Genomic DNA, 25,987 nt, shown 5'->3' on the forward strand with positions numbered 1-25,987 from the left:
TTTTCCCAAATATTTCCAATCCATAGTTGGTTGGATCCACAGATATGAAAGCCATGGATACAGAGGGCCAACTGTATTTGCAAAAGACATATCCGATAAAAGACTGTTATCCAAAACACACAAAGAACTCTTAAAACTCAGCAATATGCAAGCAAACAACCAGACTAAAAAACAGGTCAAAAATCTTAACAGGAACTTTACCAAAGAAGATACATATGGAAAATGTAGCCCAACGTGAGCGACGCAGAACACAGGTGATTTCTGCATTTCCATCTGAGGTACCAGTTTCATCTCACTAGGGAGTGCCAAACAGTGGGTGCAGGACAGTCGGTGCAGCGCACCATGTGCGAGCCGAAGCAGGGCGAGGCATTGCCTCACTCGGGAAGTGCAAGGGGTCAGGGAGTTCCCTTTCCTAATCAAAGAAAGGGGTGACAGAGGGCACCTGGAAAATCGGGTCACTCCCACCCTAATACTGTGCTTTTCCAATGGGCTTGGAAAATGGCACACCAGGAGATTGTGTCCCGCACCTGGCTTGGAGGGTCCTACGCCCATGGAGTCTCGATGATTGCTAGCACAGCAGTCTGAGATCAAACTGCAAGGCGGCAGCGAGGCTGGGGGAGGGGTGCCCGCCATTGCCCAGGCTTGCTTAGGTAAACAAAGCGGCCAGGAAGCTCGAACTGGGTGGAGCCCACCACAGCTCAAGGAGGCCTGCCTGCCTCTGTAGGCTCCACCTCTGGGGGCAGGGCACAGACAAACAAAAAGTCAGTAGTAACCTCTGCAGACTTCAATGTCCCTGTCTGACAGCTTTGAAGAGAGTAGTGGTTCTCCCAGCATGCAGCTGGAGATCTGAGAACAGGCAGACTGCCTCCTAAAGTGGGTGCCTCACCCCCGAGCAGCCTAACTGGGAGGCACCCCCCAGTAGGGACAGACTGACGCCTCACTCAGCCAGGTACTCCTCTGAGACAAAACTTCCAGAGGAACGATCAGACAGCTGAATTTGCAGTTCACGAAAATCCGCCGTTCTGCAGCCACTGCTGCTGACACCCAGCCAAACAGGGTCTGGAGTGGACCTCTAGCAAACTCCAACAGACCTGCAGCTGAGGGTCCTGTCTGGTAGAAGGAAAACTAACAAACAGAAAGCACGACCACACCAAAAACCCATCTGTACATCACCATCATCAAAGACCAAAAGTAGAAAAAACTACAAAGATGGGGAGAAAACAGAGCAGAAAAACTGGAAACTCTAAAAAGCAGAGCGCCTCTCCTCCTTCAAAGGAACGCAGTTCCTCACCAGTAACGGAACAAAGCTGGACGGAGAATGACTTTGACGAGTTGAGAGAAGAAGGCTTCAGACGATCAAACTACTCCAAACTACAGGAGGAAATTCAAACCAATGGCAAAGAAGTTAAAAACTTTGAAAAAAATTCAACAAATGTATAACTAAAATAACCCATGCAGAGAAGTGCTTGAAGGAGCTGATGGAGCTGAAAGCCAAGTTTCGAGAACTACGTGAAGAATACAGAAGCCTCAGTAGCCGACGCGATCAACTGGAAGAAAGGGTATCAGTGATGGAAGATGAAATGAATGAAATGACGTGAGAAGGGAAGTTTAGAGAAAAAAGAATAAAAAGAAATGAACAAAGCCTCCAAGAAATATGGGACTATGTGAAAAGACCAAACCTACATCTGATTGGTGTACCTGAAAGTGACAGGGAGAATGGAACCAAGTTGGAAAACACTCTGCAAGATATTATCCAGGAGAACTTCCCCAATCTAGCAAAGCAGGCCAACATTCAGATTCAGGAAATACAGAGAACGCCACAAAGATACTCCTCGAGAAGAGCAACTCCAAGATACATAATTGTCAGATTCACCAAAGTTGAAATGAAGGAAAAAATGTTAAGGGCGGCCAGAGAGAAAGGTCGGGTTACCCACAAAGGGAAGCCCATCAGACTAACAGCTGATCTCTCGGCAGAAACTCAACAAGCCAGAAGAGAGTGGGGGCCAATATTCAACATTCTTAACCCAGAATTTCATATCCAGCCAAACTAAGCTTCATAAGTGAAGGAGAAATAAAATACTTTACAGACAAGCAAATGCTGAGTGATTTTGTCACCACCAGGCCTGCCCTAAAAGACCTCCTGAAGGAAGCTCTAAACATGGAAAGGAACAATGGGTACCAGCCACTGCAAAAACATGCCAAATTGTAAAGACCATCGAGGCTAGGAAGAAACTGCATCAACTAACGAGCAAAATAACCAGCTAACATCATAATGACAGGATCAAATTCACACATAACAATATTAACTTTAAATGTAAATGGGCTAAATGCTCCAATTAAAAGACACAGACTGGCAAATTGGATAAGGAATCAAGACCCATCAGTGTGCTGTATTCAGGAAACCCATCTCACGTGCAGAGACATACATAGACTCAAAATAAAGGGATGGAGAAAGATCTGCCAAGCAAATGGAAAACAAAAAAAGGCAGGGGTTGCAATCCTAGTCTCTGTTAAAATAGACTTTAAACCAACAAAGATCAAAAGAGACAAAGAAGGCCATTACATAATGGTAAAGGGATCAATTCAACAAGAAGAGCTAACTATCCTAAATATATGTGCACCCAATACAGGAGCACCCAGATTCATAAAGCAAGTCCTCAGTGACCTACAAAGAGACTTAGACTCCCACACAATAATAATGGGAGATTTTAACACCCTACTGTCAACATTAGACAGATCAATGAGACAGAAAGTTAACAAGGATACCCAGGAATTGAACTCAGCTCTGCACCAAGTGGACTTAATAGACATCTACAGAACTCTCCACCCCAAATCAACAGAATATACATTCTTTTCAGCACCACACCACACCTATTCCAAAATTGACCACACAGGTGGAAATAAAGCTCTCCTCAGCAAATGTAAAAGAACAGAAATTATAACAAACTGTCTCTCAGACCACAGTGCAATCAAACTAGAACTCAGGATTAAGAAACTCACTCAAAACCACTCAACTACATGGAAACTGAACAACCTGCTCCTGAATGACTACTGGGTACATAACGAAATGAAGGCAGAAATAAAGATGTTCTTTGAAACCAATGAGAACAAAGACACAACATACCAGAATCTCTGGGACACGTTCAAAGCAGTGTGTAGAGGGAAATTTATAGCACTAAATGCCCACAAGAGAAAGCAGGAAAGATCCAAAATTGACACCCTAACATCACAATTAAAAGAACTAGAAAAGCAAGAGCAAACACATTCAAAAGCTAGCAGAAGGCTAGAAATAACTAAAATCAGAGCACAACTGAAGGAAATAGAGACACAAAAAACCCTTCAAAAAATTAATGAATCCAGGAGCTGGTTTTTTGAAAAGATCAACAAAATTGATAGACCGCTAGCAAGACTAATAAAGAAGAAAAGAGAGAAGAATCAAATAGACGCAATAAAAAATGATAAAGGGGTATCACCACTGATCCCACAGAAATACAATCTACCATCAGAGAATGCTACAAACACCTCTACGCAAATAAACTAGAAAATCTAGAAGAAATGGATAAATTCCTCGACAAATACACCCTCCCAAGACTAAACCAGGAAGAAGTTGAATCTCTGAATAAACCAATAACAGGATCTGAAATTGAGGCAATAATCAATAGCTTACCAACCAAAAAGAGTCCAGGACCTGATGGATTCACAGCCGAATTCTACCAGGGGTACAAGGAGGAACTAGTACCATTCCTTCTGAAACTATTCCAATCAGTAGAAAAACAGGGAATCCTCCCTAACTCATTTTATGAGGCCAGCATCATCCTGATACCCAAGCCTGGCAGAGACACAACCAAAAAAGAGAATTGCAGATCAATACCCTTGATGAACATTGATGCAAAAATCCTCAATAAAATACTGGCAAACCGAATCCAGCAGCACATCAAAAAGCTTATCCACCATGATCAAGTGGGCTTCATCCCTGGGATGCAAGGCTGGTTCAACATACGCAAATCAATAAATGTAATCCAGCATATAAACAGAACCAAAGACAAAAACCACATGATTATCTCAATAGATGCAGAAAAGGCCTTTGACAAAATTCAACAACGCTTCATGCTAAAAACTCTCAATAAATTATGTATTGATGGGACGTATCTCAAAATAATAAGAGCTATCTACAACAAACCCACAGCCAATATCATACTGAATGGGCAAAAACTGGAAGCATTCCCTTTGAAAACTGGCACAAGACAGGGATGCTCTCTCTCACCACTCCTGTTCAACATAGTGTTGGAAGTTCTGGCCAGGGCAATCAGGCAGGTGAAGGAAATAAAGGGTATTCAATTAGGAAAAGAGGAAGTCAAATTGTCCCTGTTTGCAGATGACATGATTGTATATCTAGAAAATCTCATTGTCTCAGCCCAAAATCTCCTTAAGCTGATTAGCAACTTCAGCAAAGTCTCAGGATACAAAATCAATGTACAAAAATCACAAGCATTCTTGTACACCAATCACAGACAAACAGAGAGCCAAATCATGAGTGAACTCCCATTCACAATTGCTTCAAAGAGAATAAAATACCTAGGAATCCAACTTACAAGGGATGTGAAGGACCTCTTCAAGGAGAACTACAAACCACTGCTCAATGAAATAAAAGAGGATACAAACAAATGGAAGAACATTCCATGCTCATGGGTTGGAAGAATCGATATCCTGAAAATGGCCATACTGCCCAAGGTAATTTATAGATTCAATGCCATCCCCATCAAGCTACCAATGACTTTCTTCACAGAATTGGAAAAAACTACTTTAAAGTTCATATGGAACCAAAAAAGAGCCCGCATCACCAAGTCAATCCTAAGCCAAAAGAACAAAGCTGGAGGTATCACGCTACCTGACTTCAAACTATACTACAAGGCTACAGTAACCGAAACAGCATGGTACTGGTACCAAAACAGAGACATAGATCAATGGAACAGAACAGAGCCCTCAGAAATAATGCCGCATATCTACAACTATCTGATGTTTGCCAAATCTGACAAAAACAAGCAATGGGGAAAGGATTCCCTATTTAATAAATGGTGCTGGGAAAACTGACTAGCCATTTGTAGAAAGCTGAAACTGGATCCCTTTCTTACAGCTTATACAAAAGTTAATTCAAGATGGATTAAAGACTTAGATGTTAGACCTAAAACCATAAAAACCCTAGAAGAAAACCTAGGCAATACCATTCAGGACATAGGCATGGGCAAGGACTTCATGTGTAAAACACCAAAAGTAATGGCAACAAAAGTCAAAATTGACAAATGGGATCTAATTTAAAGAGCTTCTGCACAGCAAAAGAAACTACCATCAGAGTGAACATGCAACCTACAGAATGGGAGAAAATTTTCACAACCTACTGATCTGACAAAGGGCTAATATCCAGAATCTACAATGAACTCAAACAAATTTACAAGAAAAAAACAAACAACCCCATCAAAAAGTGGGCAAAGGACATGAACAGACACTTCTCAAAAGAAGACATTTATGTAGCCAAAAAACACATGAAGAATGCTTATCATCACTGGCCATCAGAGAAATGCAAATCAAAACCACAATGAGATACCATCTCACACCAGTTAGAATGGCCATCATTAAAAAGTCAGGAAACAACAGGTGCTGGAGAGGATGTGGAGAAATAGGAACCCTTTGACACTGTTGGTGGGACTGTAAACTAGTTCAACCATTGTGGAAGTCAGTGTGGCGATTCCTCAGGGATCTAGAACTAGAAATACCATTTGACCCAGCCATCCCATTACTGGGTATATACCCAAAGAACTATAAATCATGCTGTTATAAAGACACATGCACACGTATGTTTATTGCGGCCCTATTCACAATAGCAAAGACTTGGAACCAACCCAAATGTCCAACAACGATAGACTGGATTAAGAAAATGTGGCACATATACACCATGGAATACTATGCAGCCATAAAAAATGATGAGTTCATGTCCTTTGTAGGGACATGGATGAAACTGGAAACCATCATTCTCAGTAAACTATCGCAAGGACAAAAAACCAAACACTGCATGTTCTCACTCATAGGTGGGAATTGAACAATGAGAACACATGGACACAGGAAAGGGAATACCACACTCCAGGGACTGTTGTGGGGTGGGGGGAGGGGGAGAGGGACAGCATTAGGAGATATACCTAATGCTAAATGACGAGTTAATGGGTGCAGCACACCAACATGGCACATGGATACATATGTAACAAACCTGCACATTGTGCACATGTACCCTAAAACTTAAAGTATAATAATAATAAAAAAAGGAAAAAAAAAAGAAAATGTATATATTTATGGAAAATAAGCATATGAAAAGATGCTCTACATCATATGTCATCAAAGAAAGGCAAATTAAAACAACAATAAGAACCACTACACACCAAAGGCGAGGAGTGGAGCAACAGGAACTTTCATTAATTGGTAGCAGGAATGCAAAGTAGTACATCTACTTTGAAAGACAGTTTGGCAGTTTCTTACAAAACTAAGCAATCTCCTACCATGCAATCCAACAATCATGCATTTTGGTATTTACCCTAAGAGTTGAAAACTTAGTTCCATACAAAAACCTGTGCATGGGTGTTAATTGCAGCTTTTTTCTTAATTGCCAAAACTTGGAAGCAGCCAAGATGTCTTTTACCAGGCAAATAAATAAACTGTGGTATAGTCGAACAATGGAATATTATTCAGTACTAAAAAAAAAGAGCCATTAAGACATGGAAAGTCACAGAGGAACACTTAAATGCATATTATTAAGTGAAAAATCCAGTCTGAAAATGCTGAATACTGTAACATTCCAATTATATGACACTCTGGAAAAGACAAAACTATGGAGACAGTATACCAGGATTGCCTGGGGTTAGCCGGCAGGGAAGGATGAATAGGTAGAACAGAGATGATTTTTAGGTCAGTGAAATTACTCTGTAAAATATTATCATGGTAGAGACATGTCATTGTGCATTTGCCTGAAAACATTCACATTCAACCCTAAGAGTGACCCCTAATGCAAACTTTGGACTTTGATAATGTGATAATGATGATGTTTCAATGTAGGTTCATTAATTGAAACAAATGTATCACTCTAGTCAGGTATGTTGATAATGGGGGAGGCTTTGCACGTGTGGGGGCAGAGGTTATATGGGAAATTTCTGTACTTTCCACTCAGTTGTGCTATGATCCTAAAACTTCTCTAAAAAAATAAAGTCTATTAACTTTTCTTTTCTGTTTCAATGTTAATTAAAATGGCAAGCAAAAATTTTGGATACAATAGGGTTGAGAGAGGATATAGAAAATAAATCATTAACACCCATTAAGATCTGCTTATTAAAAAGAGCTCTGGGATAATAATCTGGGTTTCAAAAGTTGAATAACAAATTTTTTTGAAGAGGCCATTGGTTTTGTTTAGTGATCCCATTCTTAAAATAAGTACTAAATAAGTATAGAAATAATTTCAGAATGAAAAATTTATTAACACTCTTAAATATAATATCATTTAGATAACACAGATAATGCATGAGACAATTCAAGATCCAAAAATGTAAAACCTATATGGACATCAAGCACTCCCCTACTAGAATTATTATTAAAAGATAGACATTACCTAAAGCATGATTCTCCTTGCTAGTTTGCAGCATTAATGAGTTGTTTGGTTGAACAGCACCCTCCGCTTCTGAATATATGCATTTTGAAAAAGACATAGGGGGTAGAGAGAGAAATATGCATTAATAGATCTGACTCCTAGTTAAAATAATATTTTTCACATTCTTCAGACTATTTTTATATTGCATTTGCCAATGAATATCTAAATTATGACAGCCAAGCAAAAGTCTTGGCAAAATTTGTCCCAGTATAAACTTTTCACTTGCTCTTCCTGACTCTGGCATAGTCCTGCTTTAAGCCCAGAGTGCCCATCACCCCCCTCTTGCTTTATATTCAAGTCTTCTTCCAGGCTTATATGCATTTAGTCTATCTCTGAGTGTGGAAGAAATTAGTTTACTATCTTCTACAGGCTTTTCAAGCACCAATGAGGAGGTAAAAAAAGTTTATTGGGGACAATTGATTGGATGCTGGTATGGAATAAAAAGATTTTCCTAAGCATTGTTGAAATCACATCATAGAATCTATGATGGGAAAAAGGTCCCCAACCTTTTTGGCACCAGGGACCCATTTCAAGGAAGATTAATTTTTCCACGGACAAGGGGGAAGGGAGCACGATGGTTCTCTGATGAAACTGTTTCACCTCAGATCATCAGGCATTAGTTCAATTCTCATAAGGAATGCACAACCTAGATTCCTGGCATGCACAGTTCACAATAGGTTTCATGCTTCTGTGAGAATCTAATGCCTCCAACTGATCTGACAAGAGGTGGAGCTCAGGCTGCAATTCTCACTCACCTGCCGCTCACCCCCTGCTGTGCGGCCCAGTCCCTAACAGGCCAAGGACCGGTACCAGTCTGCAGCCCCAGGGTTGGGGACCCGTGATATAGACAATGGCCAATTAAGTTCACATTTCTGCAAGGCAAGCTCTTAGTGAGAATTCGTAGTACACATCTTTTAAGCAGCAATTTTTGCCAAAGTACCCTGCTAGGCACAGAGATATCATAATAAACAATATCCCCTTTTTTCCAAGAGCTTAAGATCCAGGAGAGGCAGTAGCTAGGGAAACAATTATAATGCACAGTTTTCAGTGCAATGATCGAAGTTGCATGTGATGTATAGAAGTTTAAAAGAAGAGATGTTTAAATTCCAGGAAAACAGGAGTAAGAGATTGGGCATGCTTTCCTATAATAAGTAATTTTTTAGCTGGATCTAAGTACATGAGGAGTTTTCCAGCAAGACAGAAGGGAAAATGCAAACAAAAATAATGGCATTTAAAGGAGGTACAAAGCCAGATAAAAATTTACAAGAGTTATAAATATTTTAGTATTGCCATGAAGTGAGAAAACCTGGATGTGTAATTGGAGTTGAGGCTGGATATTGGCAGGTTCTAACTGTGCAAGGCACAAAGCTCCTAGAATGTGCTCACAAGGAAAAGATACACTCATAGCTTATCTATAGTGAGTGTATCTGACTAGCAAAGAGACACCATTTAGAGTAAAATTTAACGCTCAGTGTTTTTCTGGAAAAATTTTGAATCTAGTGCCCCTTTCAGCTACCATTTTAACAAACTGTTCTTTTAAGATAATGTATTGAATGAGTATAATAGGAATAGATTTTGGGTAATTTGCCTATGTTCTTTATGTCCATCTCTCTATAACTAGCAGATATTATTTTCATTTTACAGATAAAGAAATGTAGATTAAGTGTTTAAGCAATTTGACCAAGACTACCTGGCTAGTAAGCTGCTTCAGTTACCCAATGATGAATCTTAGTGCAAGTAAGCCTTACTGCTATGAGTATAAATCAAGGGTTAGAGCCTAAGAAATATGCTAGGATAGATACACAACCCAAATTAACCCAAACTGAAGTGAGTTTAAGCCATGTTATTGCAAGAGCACTGAGAGACAAACTTTTAAAAAAGCAGATCGAATGGCAAGTCCATAAAATCAGGATTACAAAGGCATCTGGACACAGACACTATGAATTCTAGATCTGAATGGGAATAGTTAAGTTAGGGAAGAGATAATTGTCAGAATTCATGGGCTTAGAATAGTGGCCTGCACAGCTCTCTGGCACATGGCTAGATAACGCTGGATTAAAAATAAAGGTCAACCCAAACCTATAGCAAACCGGACTAAACATGTGGACAGAAATTTTATGGAAAAAGAAGTAAAAATATCTCTTAGTCATATGAAAATATATTTCACATCAGTCATGGTAAGAGGAATCCAAATTAAAAGTATTTGGAAATGCCATTTCTCATCTATAACTGGCAAAATCCAAAAGTTTGAGAACATACACTGTTGGGTGAGGTTGTGGAGAGATAGGTATGTCTGTATGTTGGTATTGTTCAATTTTATAGTGAGGAAGAAAGAAGATAATAGATGTAAAATAAGTAAGTTTAATACAAAAATTAGCCAGGCGTGGTGGCAGGCGCCTGTAATCCCAGCTACTTGGGAGGCTGAGGCAGAGAATTGCTTGAACCCGGGAGGCAGAGGTTGCAGTGAGCTGAGATCGCACCACTGCACTCCAGCCTCCGTGACAGAGTGAGACTCCGTCAAAGAAAAAAGGAAAAAAAAAAACCCTCAGTCCTAAATTTTAATGCAAAGTATCAATATCAACTTAAGATGTATTTTTATCTTTCAAAATACATATTTCTTATCTGCTGCTAAGTTGGGGGGTAATTGATTACATAGTTATAAACAACTAATATAGTTATCAACCACATTGACCTAATTCATATTTTTAGAACTCTAACCCAGCATCTGCAGGATACATTCTTTGCAAGTGCACATCATGTATTCACTGAGTTTGACCACATTCTGTGCCACAAGTCTCAAAAACGTTAAAAAAAACTAAAGTCATATAAAAGATGTCCTCCAACCAAAACAGAATTAAATTAGAAATCAATCACAATGAGATTTTTGAGAAAATACCAAATATTTAGAAATCAAACACACTTCTAAGCAACCCTTTGCTCAAAGAAGAAATTCATGAAGAAATTCAAGTTTTCACTGGATGATAATGAAAATACAACATGCCAAAATTTGAAATAAGCAGCTAACACAGTGGTTTTAGGAAAAGTAATACCTTTAAGTGCTAATTTTAAAGGAAGAAATGTGTAAAATTCACCCATAGAAGCAAGAAACAAAAGAGAGAAAAGACAATAATAAACGTAAGAGCAGAAATCAATAAAATAGGAAACAAGCAATGCAAAAAATTAAGGAAATCAAAAGCTGGTTCTTTAAAAAGATCATCAACATTTATAAACTTAACAACTAGACTGATCAAGAAAAAAATAGAAAGAACACAAATCTCTAATATCAGGAAGGAAAGGAGGGTCATTCACATAGATTTGCATTGGTGAAAGGAAAAATGAGGGAATATTATTAATAATATTATGCTAATCAAATTCAGTAACAGTTGAAATGGACAAATCCATTGAAGACAAAGCTTTTGAAAACTACTTAAGAATAAAAAAACTGAAAAGCCTTATATCTTTAAAAAACTGAATTTGTTGATAAAAAGCCTTCTATCAAATTGGCTACACTGACAAATTTAAGTGAACATGTAAGAAAGAAGTAATATTAATTTTACATACAAACCCTTTTAGAAAATCAAGGAGAGAACACTTTCTAACTCATTTTATGAAGGTAGAATTAACCATATATCAAAACTATACAAACACATTACAAATTAAAAAACAATGACTGGCAACACTTAGAAATGATACAAAATTTTTTCACAAAATATTAACAAATCAAATCTTGCACTATGTAAGAAGTAAAATATTAGGCATAGAATTTTCAAAGATGCACTTTAACAGTTTGAGGAAGTTCTCTTCCTAGAACTAAATGAACTTAGTAAAGTAATAATATAAAATACTAATATTTTAAAACAATTACATTTTTCTATACTAGCACAAACAATTGGAAAATGAAATTTTTTAAATGTTTACAATAATGCAAAAAAAAAACCTAAGAAAAAAAGGTAATAAAAGTTGTGTAAGACCTGTATACTGAAAACTATAAAATATTGCTGAGGTAAATTAGATAAACCCTATATAATAGAAAGTCTCAATATTATTAAGATGTCAATTCTCCTCAACAACAGTCTCAATCAAAATGTAGTAGTCTTTTCTGTGTAAATTGAGAAGATAATTCTAAAATTTATATATGAATGCAAACCTAGAATAGCCAAGCTGTTTGTTTAAAAAGAATAACAAAAAAAAAGAGAAAAATCTACTTAAGTTTAAGCTTCACTCTGAAGCTACAGTAATCAAAACAATCTGGTCTTGGCTAAAAGATAATCACATATGTCAATGGAATATAATACATAATCCAGAAATAGACACACACATATATACTTTATTGATTTTTATCTCCTTGGTTAAATTTATCTCTTAGTATTTTATTTTCTGTAGCTATTAAAAATAGGATTTTCTTTATTTCTTTTTCAGATAGTTCACTGTTAGTGTGTAGAAAAGCTACTAATTTTTAATGTTCATTTTGTATCCTGCAACTTTACTAAATTCATTTTTTAGTTCTAAGAATTTTTCATGGAGTCTTTGAGTTTCCCATATATAAGACCATGTTGTCTGCAAACAGGAAAAATTTGACTTCTTTATTTTCTATCTGGATTCCTTTATTTCTTTCTCTTGCCTAATTCCTCCAGCTAGAACTTCCAGCATTATGAGGAAATATTATTAACAACTTTATGCTTCCAGTACCATGTTGAATACAAGTGGCAAGAGTGGGCATCCTTGTCTTGTTTCTGATCTTAGAGGAAAGGCTTTCCATTTTCCCCCATAAAGTGTGAAGTTAGCTGTGAGTTTTTCATGTATAATCATTATTGTACTGAGGTACTTTCCTTCTATACCTAATTTATTGAGAATTTTTATCATGAAAGGATGTTGAATTTTTAAAGGCTTTTTTTCATCTATGGAAATGATCATCTGGTTTCTGTTCTTCATTCTGTTCATGTGATGTCTCATGTTTATTGATTTGTGTCTGTTGATCCTTACATCCCTGGGATGGAAGTCCACTTGATCATGATGAATGCTCTTTTTAATCTGCTATTTATTTTGGCTTGCTAGCATCTTGTTAAAGATTTTTTGCATTTATGTTTACCAGGGATATTGGCCTGTAGTTTTCTTTTTATCTAGTGTCCTTGTCTTATTTGGGTGTGAGGGTAATTCTGGCCTCGTAAAATGACTTTGGAAGTATTCCTTCCTCTTCAATTTTTGGAAGAATGAAAATAATTGGTATTCTTCTTTATATGTTTGGTAGAATTCAGCAGTGAAGCCAACAGCTCCTGGACTTCTCTCTGATGGATGATTTTTTATTACTGATTTAATCTCTTTACTCATTACTGGGCTGTTCAATTTTATTTCTTCATAATTAAATCTTGGTAGGTTGTCTATGTCCAGGAATTTATCCGTTTCTCCTAGCTTATCCAATTTGTTGGCATACAATTGTGTTTTTAACAGTCTCTTGTGATCCTTTGTATTTCTACGGTATAAGTTGTAATGTCTCCTTTTTCATTCTCATTTTATGGATGTCTCTCTCTTTTTTTCTTAATTTATCAGCTACAGTTCGTTGATTTTATTTATCTTTTTAAAAAGCAACTGATTTCATTAATTTTTTTCCATGGTTTTTCTAGTCTTTATTTTATTTATTTATGTTCTGATGTTTATTCTTTGCCTCCTTCTACTAATTTTGGGCTCAGTTTGTTCATGTTTTTCTGGTTCCTTACGTTCAACATTCGGTTGTTTATTTGAGATTTTTCTTCTTTCTTAATGTAGGCATTTATTGCTATAAATCTTCCTCTTATAGCTGCTTTTGCTGTATCCCATAGGTCTTAGTATGCTGTATTTCCATTTTCATTTGTCTCAAGAAATGTTCTTAATTTCTCTTTTAATTTTATTAGCCAATTGGTTGTTCAGGAGTATGTTGTTTAATTTCCATGTATTTGTGAAGTTCCTCCTGTTATTAATTTCAGGCTTTATATCATTATGGTTGGAGGGGATACTTGATATGATACCAATTTTCTTAAATTTGTTAAAAATTTGCTTTTTGCCTGTGATATTGTAAAATATACATTTGGGTTTTGACCCTGTTTCTTGACACACAACTCCTAAAATCCTTAAAGTCTCCAAAGTGATGTCTTTTGTGTATGCTCATTAGTTGACTTGTGGTTAGTAACTTCAGAATGGTGGCTGGTCACTGGGAAGACCAAGGCATGACTAGAGGGTTGACTTTCAGCCCCACCCTTCAACCTCTGAGGAGGGTAAAGGTGCTGAAGGTTATGTTGATCACCAGTGGCCAATGACTAATAAATCATGCTTATCTGATGAAGCCTCCATAAAAACCCAAAGGACTGGATTCAGAGAGTTTCCAGATAGCTCAACATATGGAGGTTACTAGAAGGTGGTGTACCTGGAAAGAGCATGGAAATTCTGCACCCCTTCCCACATGCCTTGCCCTATGCACTTTTTCATCTGTATCCTTTGTAATATCTTTCATAATAAACTAGTAAATATAAGTGAGTATTTCGCTGAGTTCTGTGAGCTGTTCTAGAAAATTAATTGAACGCAAGGAGGGGGTCATGGGAACCCAAACTTATAGCCAGTCAGTCAGAAGCACAGGCAAAATAACCTGAGGCTTGGAATCTGATGTTTCCTTCAAGTAAATAGCATCAGAATTGAATTGAATCAGGATACAACCAGCTGGTGTCCACTGCAGAATTCATTGTTTGGTGTGTAGAAACAAACAAACAAACAAACAAACTTTTGGTCACAGAACTCATCAGTGTTAATTGTTATGGTGTGAGAGCAAAGGAAAAACAATTTGAGTTGTTTTTCCACTCACAAAGTGGTCTAACATATAATCTATCCTAGAGAATGTTTCCTGTGTGGTTGAGAAAAATGTGAATTCTGTAGCTGAAAGATGGAATGTTCTGTATATGTCTGGTAGGCCCGTTTGGTCTACAATGTAGTTTAAATGTGATGTCTCATTGAATTTTTCACCTGGATGGTCTGTCCATTGCTAAAAGTGGGGTACTGAAGTCCCCTAATGTTATTGTCTTGCAGTCTATCTTTCCCTTCAGACCTATTAATACTTGATTTTTATATTTAGGTGCTTCAATGTTGGGTACATATATATTTGCAATTGTTATATGCTCTTACTGAATTGACCTCTTTATCATTATATGAAGACTTTTTTGTCTCTCTTCACAGTTTTTGTTTTTGTTTTTGTTTTTGAGACAGAGTCTCGCTCTGTCACCCAGGCTGGAGTGCAGTGGCATGATCTCGGCTCACTGCAACCTCCACCTCCTGGGTTCAAGCGATTCTCCTGCCTCAGCCTCCCGAGTAGCTGGGATTACAGGTGCCCACCACTACTTATGAGTCAGGTCTGGTGGTGAGAAATTCCCTCATCTTCTGTTATCTGAGAAAGTCTCTCTCTGCTTCATTTCTTAAGGACAGTTTTGCTAGTTAAAGTCTTCATGATTGGTAGGGTTTTTCTTTTTTTTCAGTACTTTAAATATATGATCCTACTCTTTTCTGGCCCATAAGGTTTCAGCTGAGAAGTCCACTTCTAGGCACATTTGAGCTCCTTTTTATGTTATTGCTTCTTTTCTTTTGCTGCCTTCAGGATCTTCTCTCTGCCTCTGATTTTTGACAGTTTGATTATAATATGTCTTGGGGTAGTCTTACTTGGATTGAATCTGATTGTAGAGTTTTGATTTTCCTTTACCTGAATATTTTTATCTTTCTTCAGGTTTGGAAAGTTTTTTGCTGTTACTTCCTTAAGTAAGTCTTCTATCCCTTTATCTTTCTCTTCTCCCTCTTGAACGCCAATGACTCAAACATTTTGCCTTTTGATGCTGTCTCACAAATCCTGTGAGCCTTCTTTATTTCTTCTCATTCTTTTTTTTCTCCTACAACTATATATTTTCAAATAACTTGTTTCAAGTTCACAGATTCTTCCTTTTGCTTGATAATTCTACTGTTGATATTCTACATTGTATTTTTCATTTTTTTCATTATATTTTTCAGTGCTAGGATTTCTGTTTTTTTTTTAAATTATTTCAATCTCTCTATTATATTTCCTTTTCTGGCCACTTAACATTTTCCTAATTTCATTGAATTGTTTCTCTGTGTTTTCTTGAACTTTGCTGAGCTTCCTTAAAAAGTTATTTTGAGCTCTCTGTCAGGCTATTCATACATCTCCATGTCTTTGTGGTTGGTCAGTATCACTTTATTTTGTCTCTCAGGTGATGTCATGTTTCCCTGATGGTTCTTGATCCTTGTGGCCATGCTCAATGTCTTTGCATTTGAAGAAGTAGGCACTTCATATATTGACTCTGTGTGGGAATGCTTTCCAACAGTAAGCTTTTCCAGAGATCCTGGGAAGACCTACTGGCATGATCCCTGTGCCCCAGATCACTGTGGCCATTGGAGCACTAGGAGCATCCTAAGCCTAGTACTACTATGGCCAGGCTGGAATCCCTTGGCCACGAGATTGGTTTAGTGTTAGAATGCACCCAGTGCCATGTAGCCACTGAGGCATGCCTACCTCTGAGGTTTGTTCAGAGACCAAGGACACTGTAGTCAGCTGGCAGTGATGCACAGTGCTGAGTTTGCCTCACATGGGTTATAGTTTCCCACCTGGTGCTGGGGTGGGTCTGGTGTCCATAGGCACCAGCCTGCAGTCAGGGGTCATCGGAGTCTTCCAGTGCTGGATTTTACTCTGATGGGCCCAGTGTTGGGGTCCAAGGCAAAGTTCTATGTTTATTTCCCCTCTTTCCCCCAAGTAGACAGTATTTCATCACACTGTGCTGTCTAGAATTGAGTAAGAGGTGACACAAGTAATTTAAAACTGACCTCCTCTTCAATATATCTTTTCTTATTAATATACCTATAACTAGGCACTGTGTTCTCTCACTTGGTTTCTTTAGCTCTTGTTAAGGTATTTTCAGTATGCAAATACTTCTTCAAATTGATGTTTATATGGGGGAATGATTGCTAAAGAGTCCTATTCCACCTTCGTGCTCCACCCTCCAACCAATCTATTGATTTAAAATAAAAGTGTTAAGGCAATTTTATAAAGAACTACAAGTTATTCAACAACACATGATGGAACAACTGGTTATTAATATGCAAAAAAATGAACTTCAACCCTTACACATATACAAAAAAATTACCTATAATTGGATTATTGGCTTAAATGTAAAAGCTGAAACTGTAATACCCCTAGAAGAAAATATATAAGAGCATCTCTGACTTTGACATAGGCAAAGATTTATTGGGACATAAATAGAACAAGCCATGAAAGAAAATTTGATAAATTGGACATTAACAAAATTTAAATATTTTGCTTTGAGAAAGATATCATTAAGATAATGAAAGATACACCAGAGTAAAAGAAAATATTTGCAATACACATAGCTAACAAAGGACTGCTATGTAGAATATGTAAAGAACCGTTACAATTCAATAACTTTAAAAATCAATTAAAATCTGGGCAAATGATTTGAACAGACCCCTCATGAAAAATAAAAGGATATTAAAATGGCCAATAGATCCATGCAAAGATGTTCAATATTAGTAATAATAAAATAAATGCAGATATAAAACATAGTGAGATAATGATTACACACCTATAAGTATGGCTAAAATTAAAAAGACCAATAATAAATCCTGGCAAGAACGTGGAGAAATTAAAACTCTCATACATTACTAGTGGGAATGCAAAATAATGTAAACTACACTGGTAAATTTCTAGCAGATTTTTTTTTCAAAATTCAAACATGTGCCCACCATATTACCTGTTCATTCCAACTGTATTTATCTAAGAGAAATGAAAACATGTCCACAGAAGACTTATGCATGAATGTTCACAGTGGCCTTATTTGCAAATATGTATTCAAAATTGCCAAAACTGGAAACAACTCAAAGGTCAATTAACAGTTAAATCAATCAATTATACAAAGGAATCTACTCAATAGCAAAAAGGAAAACACAACATTGACAAATCTCAAAATCATTCTACTAATTGAAAGTACAAGATGGGCACAAAAGAATGCATACTACATACTACAGAAAATACTGCTACTAATATAAAATGCTAAGTAATCTCTGGTGACAAAGAACAGATCAGTGATTGCCTGCAAATGAGGGTGAAGGAAGGGATGGACTAAAGATACATGAGAAATATTTTGGAAAATGATGAAAATGTTTTGTATCTTGTTTGTGGTGATGATTCACAGGTATATCCAACTGCCAAAATTTATCAAATTACATGTTTTAAATTGATGCAATTAATTGTACATAAATTATTCTTCCATAAAGCTGAAAGGAGAGAATTAAAAACAGCATCAGAAACATTAGGTTTTAACACACATAACATTAGAATATGCATCCACACAAATAAACACAAAACAAAATATAAACAAAGATCTTTCATACTGAAAATAATGTTTTTTTAAAAAATATTTCTAAGTCAAAATCATCAGCGGAAGGAAGAATGTTTTTGTGATTTTACTACTAGCGAAACCTCTTACTCACTTTGAGCACCAGAAGTTTCCTTTTCCAAATCATCATCGTCATATGCCTGAGCAAGCATATACACCCACACATAAAAACAGGCATGACACTGCAAACCCATACTTCATGGAGGTTTCCTCCAGTAAGAAAAAAAAAAGGCTCTCAGAAACAGCACATGATTTTCTTGTCATGTTAAGCAGTTTTTATTTAATGTAAAATGCTATGCTCTGCATGCTCTACTCTCTAAAAAAACTTAGAGATAGACATTTCTGCAACGTCACCGTTCCTGTTAAAAACCCCTAATTCGGTAACTATTACTAATCAAAAGACAGCAAGTATTATACCATACTTAAATAGTTAACATTGTTGCTAATATTCATGTATTATTTCTAATGTATGGAGATGGAAAATAAAAAAGATGTTCTGCCCTTTCCTTCAGTTGCAGGTCTTCTGGAAGAATACAACAGATAAGTTAGGAGTCTGATAAATGAACTTCAAACTAAAACTCAACTTCGGGCAAAACTGTGGACTAACGAATGTGGCTATGACTTTATCAGATAACCATATTAGCTGCAAAAGAGAATAGTGTATAATGGTTTATTTTGACATTTCTATGGACATTTCTTTATAGGACTTGGGGCCTCTGTGCTGGTACTGAGCTAAGTAGAATTCATTCTAATTGCTTATTATAAACTTTAGTGTTATTTAAATTTTAATGAATTTACTACAGTACTTCAACAAATAGAACACATAATAAATATACATTGAAATCTAAAAATATCCTGGCATTTTACTTGAGGAAAACCAAATAAAATTGTTTTACTCTGCATTTGGTGAGTCAAGCTTTCAACCCTTGAAGTCTATTTTCTTTCAAACTAAGTTTCAAAGTTCAAACTAAGTCTCAAAGTTTCAGTTTCTTTCAAACTTCAATAAATCTTCAAAGTTATTATAATGAATGTAGAGATGAACCACTAAGAATTATGCATGGATTAAGCATTAAACAATTTCTAATGGTTTGAAAATATGACTTTTACATCTTCCTTTCTTGCTTCTTTCTTGAATCTTTTTAGATAACTAAATGAATTATATGCTCTCATTTTCCCTTCAGCAAAACATGTACTATCATTCTTACTCACTTTAAAAATAAGGAATTACTCATGAAAGGTATGCAAAGTACATTACAAACTGAAGCTTTAAGCCCATTGTAATTACACAGTATATATTTCTCCTAAAGATTCAGGGTTTCATTTTAAATGAATGCAACTTTGTAACTGAGATCTTAATCACAAACAGATTCAGAAATTCAAATTAGGCTGCCAGAGCAACTTTTCTGTAGCTACACTAAGCATATGGCTTTTTTCTAATCACCAGTATGGTAAAGTCAATAGAACACAGAAATTTTACTACGAATTTCCTGGAAAATTAATGTTTGCCATTGTAACAATATGAAATGCAACATGGTTTTCAAATGAAAACACTCTCCTTCACACGTCTCACAGCATATTATCTTAATTGTTCTTTCTTCCAACAAGGAAATAAATTGAAATCGTAAATATGAGATTTGTTTCGTAAAATCATGTTTGTTACTTATGAACCAGAATTTTTCTAGGGGACAAACTATTTTGCAGACATTTGAAATTTTAGGATAAAAGTTATTTATATTAAGAAACAACAAATACAAACTTAAACATGGATAAATCTCAAAAATAATGAATAAATGAAAGAAGTTATAAAATAATATACACAGTATGATTTCATTTCTGCACCAATACCAAAAAAAATAATATAAATGTTATTGTTTGGGATTCCACACACACACATGATAAAATGTAAAGAAAATCAGGGAGTAACTATACCTCAAAGGGAATGATTAGCCCAAAGGATAATGACTACGTTTAACGCAGAGGTTGGGGGATATAATTGGGGAGGAATTGGCAGTAGTCTATTCTTAACTGACATAGGTATTCACAGTATAATTATTATTTAAAATGTATGTGAATCATATGCAATATATATTTTATGTTATATAAAAGAAAACTAAAGTAAGTACAAAGAAATACAAAAAGTACAGATTAGTACTTACTTTTTTATTTTTAGCATTTTAAAACACAATTTGAAGAATTGATTATGCTGTATGTTTCATGTTCTGACACTTTATGAAACTGATTTTAATTTTTAAAGACATCTAGTTAGTAGCAGACAATACCAAATTAGATGTTCAGTAAAAAAAAAGAAAGGGGGGGCGGTGAAAACTCAAAGTTCTGGCAGAGACAATTATAGAAAAAAACTTCAAAATTAAAATAAGAAAAGTGACTAATATTTTGGCTCTTTCATTTATTACCCCTGGAATCTTGCAGGGGTTACTTTCTAAACCCCAGTTGCTTCATCTACATATATGAGAATGTAGTATCTGATACCACTTGCCACTCAAATTCCTGGAGGGAAAGATGATTATTCATGTCATGGATAAATACTATTATGAGAACTAGCTAGCCATGTGGGAAAATAAAACAAAATCAGATTCTTATTTCACTTCTCATACCAAAATAAAATAAATAAAAGATTTAAACATAAGAAACAAAAACAAAAGTACTAGAAGAAAATATGAGTAATTTTGTTTTTGTTTTTTTAATCTTAAAAGAGACAGCCTGACTAACATCGTTGTTTGCCAGACTGAGAGGTTTCCTGGTATGCAGGACATTCCATGCTAAAACTAGGAAAAAAGTTCCAGGCAAATTGAGGCAGGTTTTCACCTTCAATTAAGAAATCTTTCTAATCCTGATATAAAACATGCAAACCATAAACAAAAATATTGAGAAGTCTGACTCTAGAGAGAATTTAAAACTTCTGTATGACAGAAAAGAAAAAGAAAAATACATAAAATAATGTTGCCAAGCAAAAACCTGGGGAATGCTTGCAACATTTAAAACAAACAAAGATTAATTTTCTTCAAAAAATATGCTGAAAACACATGAACCAATAAAAAAAGAGATGGACAACTCAACTGAAAAAATGGGCAAAGGTATGAACAGGCTGACAAAAGATTAAATATGTTAAAGATGAAGTAGTAATTATAACTCTACTCTTTAGGTACAACATAGGGATAAAAATAAAACATACAGATGGGTTATAAAAAGAAAGGTGAGAAGTGTTTAGAAAAGTAGGAAGTTTCAAAACAACAACTCAATAATGAATTTGATGGAAGGACAAAATTTAGAGAGCAGTAAGTATTATGCTAATAAATTTGGCCCTACTTTTTAAGGCAATATAAAGTCTGTGGCAGTTATTAGGGTATACTGCTAATAAAAGCCATCTTACTGGCCTGTTTTGTTTTTTGGGTTTTAATTTTTGGTTTTGGGAGTATTTTTTTGAGGCAATTACTGTCACAAACTCCAAAACTAGTTAATGAAGACAAACATGTTCCCTAACCTAAGGCAGATGTTGTGTAAGTGTGTATCACTGATCATAAAGGACAACACATTCAATGGGTATGTAGACATTGAATACATATGCATATTAACATATGCAAAGATATATGTACCAGGATACTAATTCTAGCATTGTTTTCCAAAAAATCTGACACAGTTTTGAAACTGTAATTTTAAAAAACTGAAAACAACCAAAAAGCTGGTCTGTAGGGGGCTAAATAAATGTTATCAAATAATATATAAGAAGAGCTTTGAAAACCACAAAATATCATTAAATTGTCATTTTTGAATGCTTATAAATGAAGATGCAGCGCTAAGTACTTTACCTGCATCATTGGGCTTAATCCTTATTGCCACCCCAGACACTAGGTCAGGGATTATAGGTAAAATCTCCAAATTTTATTATTAATTGGCAGCTAATTTTTTTTTAAAAAATTACATGTATCAGTTAAAGTGTCTGCAAGCCAGATATAACCCATGGGCTGCCAGACTACAGTCTCTGATGTTAGAGAAAAGGCCAAAACTAGAGCCTTGAAAACATTTATAATTAGAGATCTCTTGGAGGCATTGCACTTTACAAAAACAGTGAAGAAAAGTAGGATGTAAATGCAATGCCATAAAGCCAAGTGATATGGTTTGGCTGTGTCCCCACCCAAATCTCATCTTGAATTCCCACGTGTTGTGGGAGGGACCTAGTAGGAGGCACTTGAATCATGGGGGCAGGTCTTTCCCATGCTGTTCTCATGATAGTGATTAAGTCTCACAAGATCTGATGGTTTTAAAAACAGGAGTTTCCTGCACAAGCTCTCTTCTCTTGTCTGCTGCCATGTGAGACGTGCCTTTCACCTTCCACCATTATTGTGAGGCCTTCCCAGTCACATAGAACTGTAAGTCCATTAAAACTCTTTCTTTTGTAAATTGCCCAGTCTCAAGTATGTCTTTATCAGAAGTGTGAAAACAGACTAATACAGCAAATTGGTACCAGAAGAGTGGGTCACTGCTGAAGAGATACCCAAAAATGTCAAACTGACTTTGGAGGGTAGCAGGTAGAGGTTGGAACAGTTTGGAGGGCTCAGAAGAAGACAGGAAAATGTGGGAAAGTTAGGAACGCCCTAGAGACTTGTTGAATGGCTTTGGCCAAAATGCTGATAAAGATATGGACAATGAAATCCAGGCTGAGGTGGTCTCAGATGGGGATGAGGATCTTGTTGGGAACTGGAGCAAAGGTGACTCTTGTATGTTTTAGCAAAGATATTGGCAGCATTTTGCCCCTGCCCTAGGGATGTGTGGAACTTTGAACTTGAGAGAGATGATTTAGGCTATCTGGTAGAAGAAATTTCTAAGCAGCAAAGTATTCAAGATGTGACTTGGGTACTGTTAAAGGCATTCAGTTTTATAAGTGAAGCAGAGCACAAAAGTTCATAAAACTTGCAGCCTGACAGTGTCATAGAAAAAAAAATCCCATTTTCTAAGGAGAAATTCAAGCCAGCTGCAGAAATGTGCATAGGTAACAAGGAGCTGAATGTTAATCCCCAAGACAAGGTGGAAAATGTCTCCAGGGCATGTCAGAGGCCTTCACAGCAGCCCCTCCCATCACAGGCCTGGAGGGTTAGGAGAAAAAAATGGTTTTGTGGGCCAGGTCCAGAGTCCCCATGCTGTGTGCAGCCTAGGGACTTGGTTCCCTGTGTGCCAGCTGCTCCAGCCATGGCTGAAAGGGGCCAACATACAGCTCAGGCCATGGCTTCAGAGGGTGCAAGCCTCAAGCTGTGGCAGCTTCCATGTGGTGTTGAGCCTACCGGTGCATGGAAGTCAAGAATGGGGGTTTGGGAACCTCTGCCTAGATTTCAGAGGATGTATAGTAATGCCTGGATGTCCAGGCAGAAAGTTTGCTGCAGGGGCAGGACTCTCATGGAGAACCTCTGCTAGAGCAGTATGGAAGGGAAATGTGGGGTTGGAGCCCCCACACAGAGTCCCTACTGAGGCACTGCCTAGTGGAGCTGTGAGAAGAGGGCCACCGTACTCCAGACCCCAGAATGGTAGATCCATTGACAGCTTACACTCTGCCCCTGGAAAGGCCACAGGCACTCAATGCCAGCTCATGAAAGCAGCCGGGAGGATGGCTGTACCCTGCAAAGCCACAGGGGCAGAGCTACCCAAGACCATAGGGACTCACCTGTTGCATCGGCATGACCTGGATGTGAGACATGGAATCGAAGGAGGTCATTTTGGAACTTTAAAATTTGACTGCCCTGCTGGATTTTGGACTTGCATGGGACCTGTAGCCCCTTTGTTTTGACCAATTTCTCCCATTTGGAATGACTGTATTTATGCAATGCCTGTACCCCCACTGTATCTAGGAAGTAACTAACTTGCTTTTGATTTTACAGGCTCATAGGCAGAAGAGACTTGCCTTGTCTCTGATGTGACTTTAAACTGTGGACTTTTGAGTTAATGCTGAAATGAATTAAGACTTTGGGGAACTGTTGGGAAGGGATGATTGGTTTTGAAATGTGAGGACATGAGATTTGGGAGGGTCCAGGGGCAGAATGATATGGTTTGACTGTGTCCCCATCCAAATCTCATCTTAAATTCCCACGTGTTGTGGGAGGGACCCAGTGGGAGGTATTTGAACCATGGAGGCAGGTCTTTCCCATGCTGTTCTTGTGATAGTGAATAAGTCTCACGAGATCTGATGGTTTTAAAAATGGGAGTTTCCTTGCACAAGCTCTCTTCTCTTGTCTGCAGCCATGTGTGATATGCCTTTCACCTTCCACCGTTATTATGAGGCCTTCCCAGCCATGTGGAACTGTAAGTCCATTAAACCTCTTTCTTTTGTAAATTGCCCAGTCTCAGGTATGTCTTTATCAGCAGTGTGAAAATGGACTACTACACCAAGTAAAGAGGAGGTTTCAAGACAGGAAGAGTCAAGATTAAATCATATGCAGAACAGTCTTAACCTAAGAATTAAGAGGCTTTGTGATTTGGTAACAAGAAGGTCATCAGTGACCTTAAGATCTGAAAGAGAGTAAGTTTAACAAAGAAGTACAAGTGGAAACCAGATTGAAAGGGGCTGATCAGAGGTAACGGAGTCAACAAATGTAGACTTAGTCTTTCAAGAATGCTGACCTTGAAAGAACGGGAGAAATGAGACTGGTTTCATCCTTTCATGTTAAACTTGAAAGAGAGAGAGATGGGGCAATATCAGGAGCTATGAGGGATCAAGAAGATATTTAACAGGCCAGGCATGGTGGCTCATGCCTGTAATCCCAGCACTCTGGGAGGCTGAGGCAGGCGGATCACGAGGTCAACAGATCGAGACCATCCTGGCCAACATGGTGAAACCCCATCTCTACTAAAAATACAAAAATTAGCTGGGCATAGTGGTGCATGCCTGTAGTCCCAGCTCCTCGGGAGGCTAAGGCAGGAGAATTGCTTGAACCCAGGAGGCAGAGGTTGCAGTGAGCCGAGATCGCACCACTGCAGTCGAGACTGGTGACAGAGCGAGACTCCATCTCAAAAGAAAAAAAAAGATATTTAATAATAGAGGGGAACACAGCACGTCTGTAGACAGAAAGAGGGAGAGCCAGAAGTTACTAGAATGAGGAAGCTAACTGGTCAAGCAGGATCCCAGAGGTACTAGAAGGAATGAGATAAAAAGCAGGTTTGCTTTTGAAAAGATTGATATTTCACCTCTGAGAGGGGAACAGAAAGGTTAAGAATTATTACAGACACAAGAAACATTTTGAGGAAGCAGGTTAACAAACACTTGTTAGTACCTACTTAGTGGCAAGTAGCTCGGCAGAGCTCAGGGAATGGCAGCTTGAATGAGGCAAGATTCTTGCTCTCAGAAACCTTACCATCTATGGACATTAAAGAAGTCCACACTGAACAATGGTAAATCAGGAGGTGAGCAGCTGTCTGCAAAGGAAATGAGGATAGTTGGGGTGATGAGGAAACTAGGAAAGACCTAGAGCAGTGTTCTGAACCCTGGCACCCATCAGAATACCCTGAAAAGACTTGTCAAAGTCTAGATCCCTATACACTGGAAAAGTCTGATTAAACAGGCTTAAGCTCTATAGGCAATTTTAGGCTCTATAGGGAGTTCCGTATGGCAACTACCTTAAAATCACTGGTTTAGAACCATCCCTGGAGAACAACTAGGGAAGAGCCAATGAAAGATAAGTAGGATAGTTTTGTGAAGAACAAAAATAGCTAGATTTTATTATTGGGGATCTGTAAACATTTACCATTTGGACATTTTTTTCAAGAAATTATCGGCACCACAAAATGAATCATATAACCAGATATTCTCATATTACGTAATGGATAAACATTTAGGAAAAGGTAGCATTCATGGTAAAGTAACAAA

The 25,987-nt window shown here is 37.2% G+C and overlaps 1 protein-coding gene across 6 annotated transcripts in view; it reads right to left on the minus strand.

Moving 5' to 3' along the window:
* CD200R1 (CD200 receptor 1) overlaps positions 1-25,987 on the minus strand; it is a 63,134-nt gene that overhangs the window by 25,226 nt on the left and 11,921 nt on the right. For 3 of the 6 annotated variants that reach the window (XM_055259598.2, XM_055259599.2, XM_063630075.1), the window contains one exon: positions 7,646-7,714. The exons of the other annotated variants lie outside the window; for them this stretch is intronic. In XM_055259598.2, the coding sequence (XP_055115573.2) occupies positions 7,646-7,714 (69 nt within the window). The remainder of the gene's footprint in view (positions 1-7,645; positions 7,715-25,987) is intronic. 6 annotated transcript variants of the gene reach the window in all.

This window comes from Symphalangus syndactylus, chromosome 21 (genome assembly GCF_028878055.3).
Source record: "Symphalangus syndactylus isolate Jambi chromosome 21, NHGRI_mSymSyn1-v2.1_pri, whole genome shotgun sequence".
NCBI classification, from domain to species: domain Eukaryota; kingdom Metazoa; phylum Chordata; class Mammalia; order Primates; family Hylobatidae; genus Symphalangus; species Symphalangus syndactylus.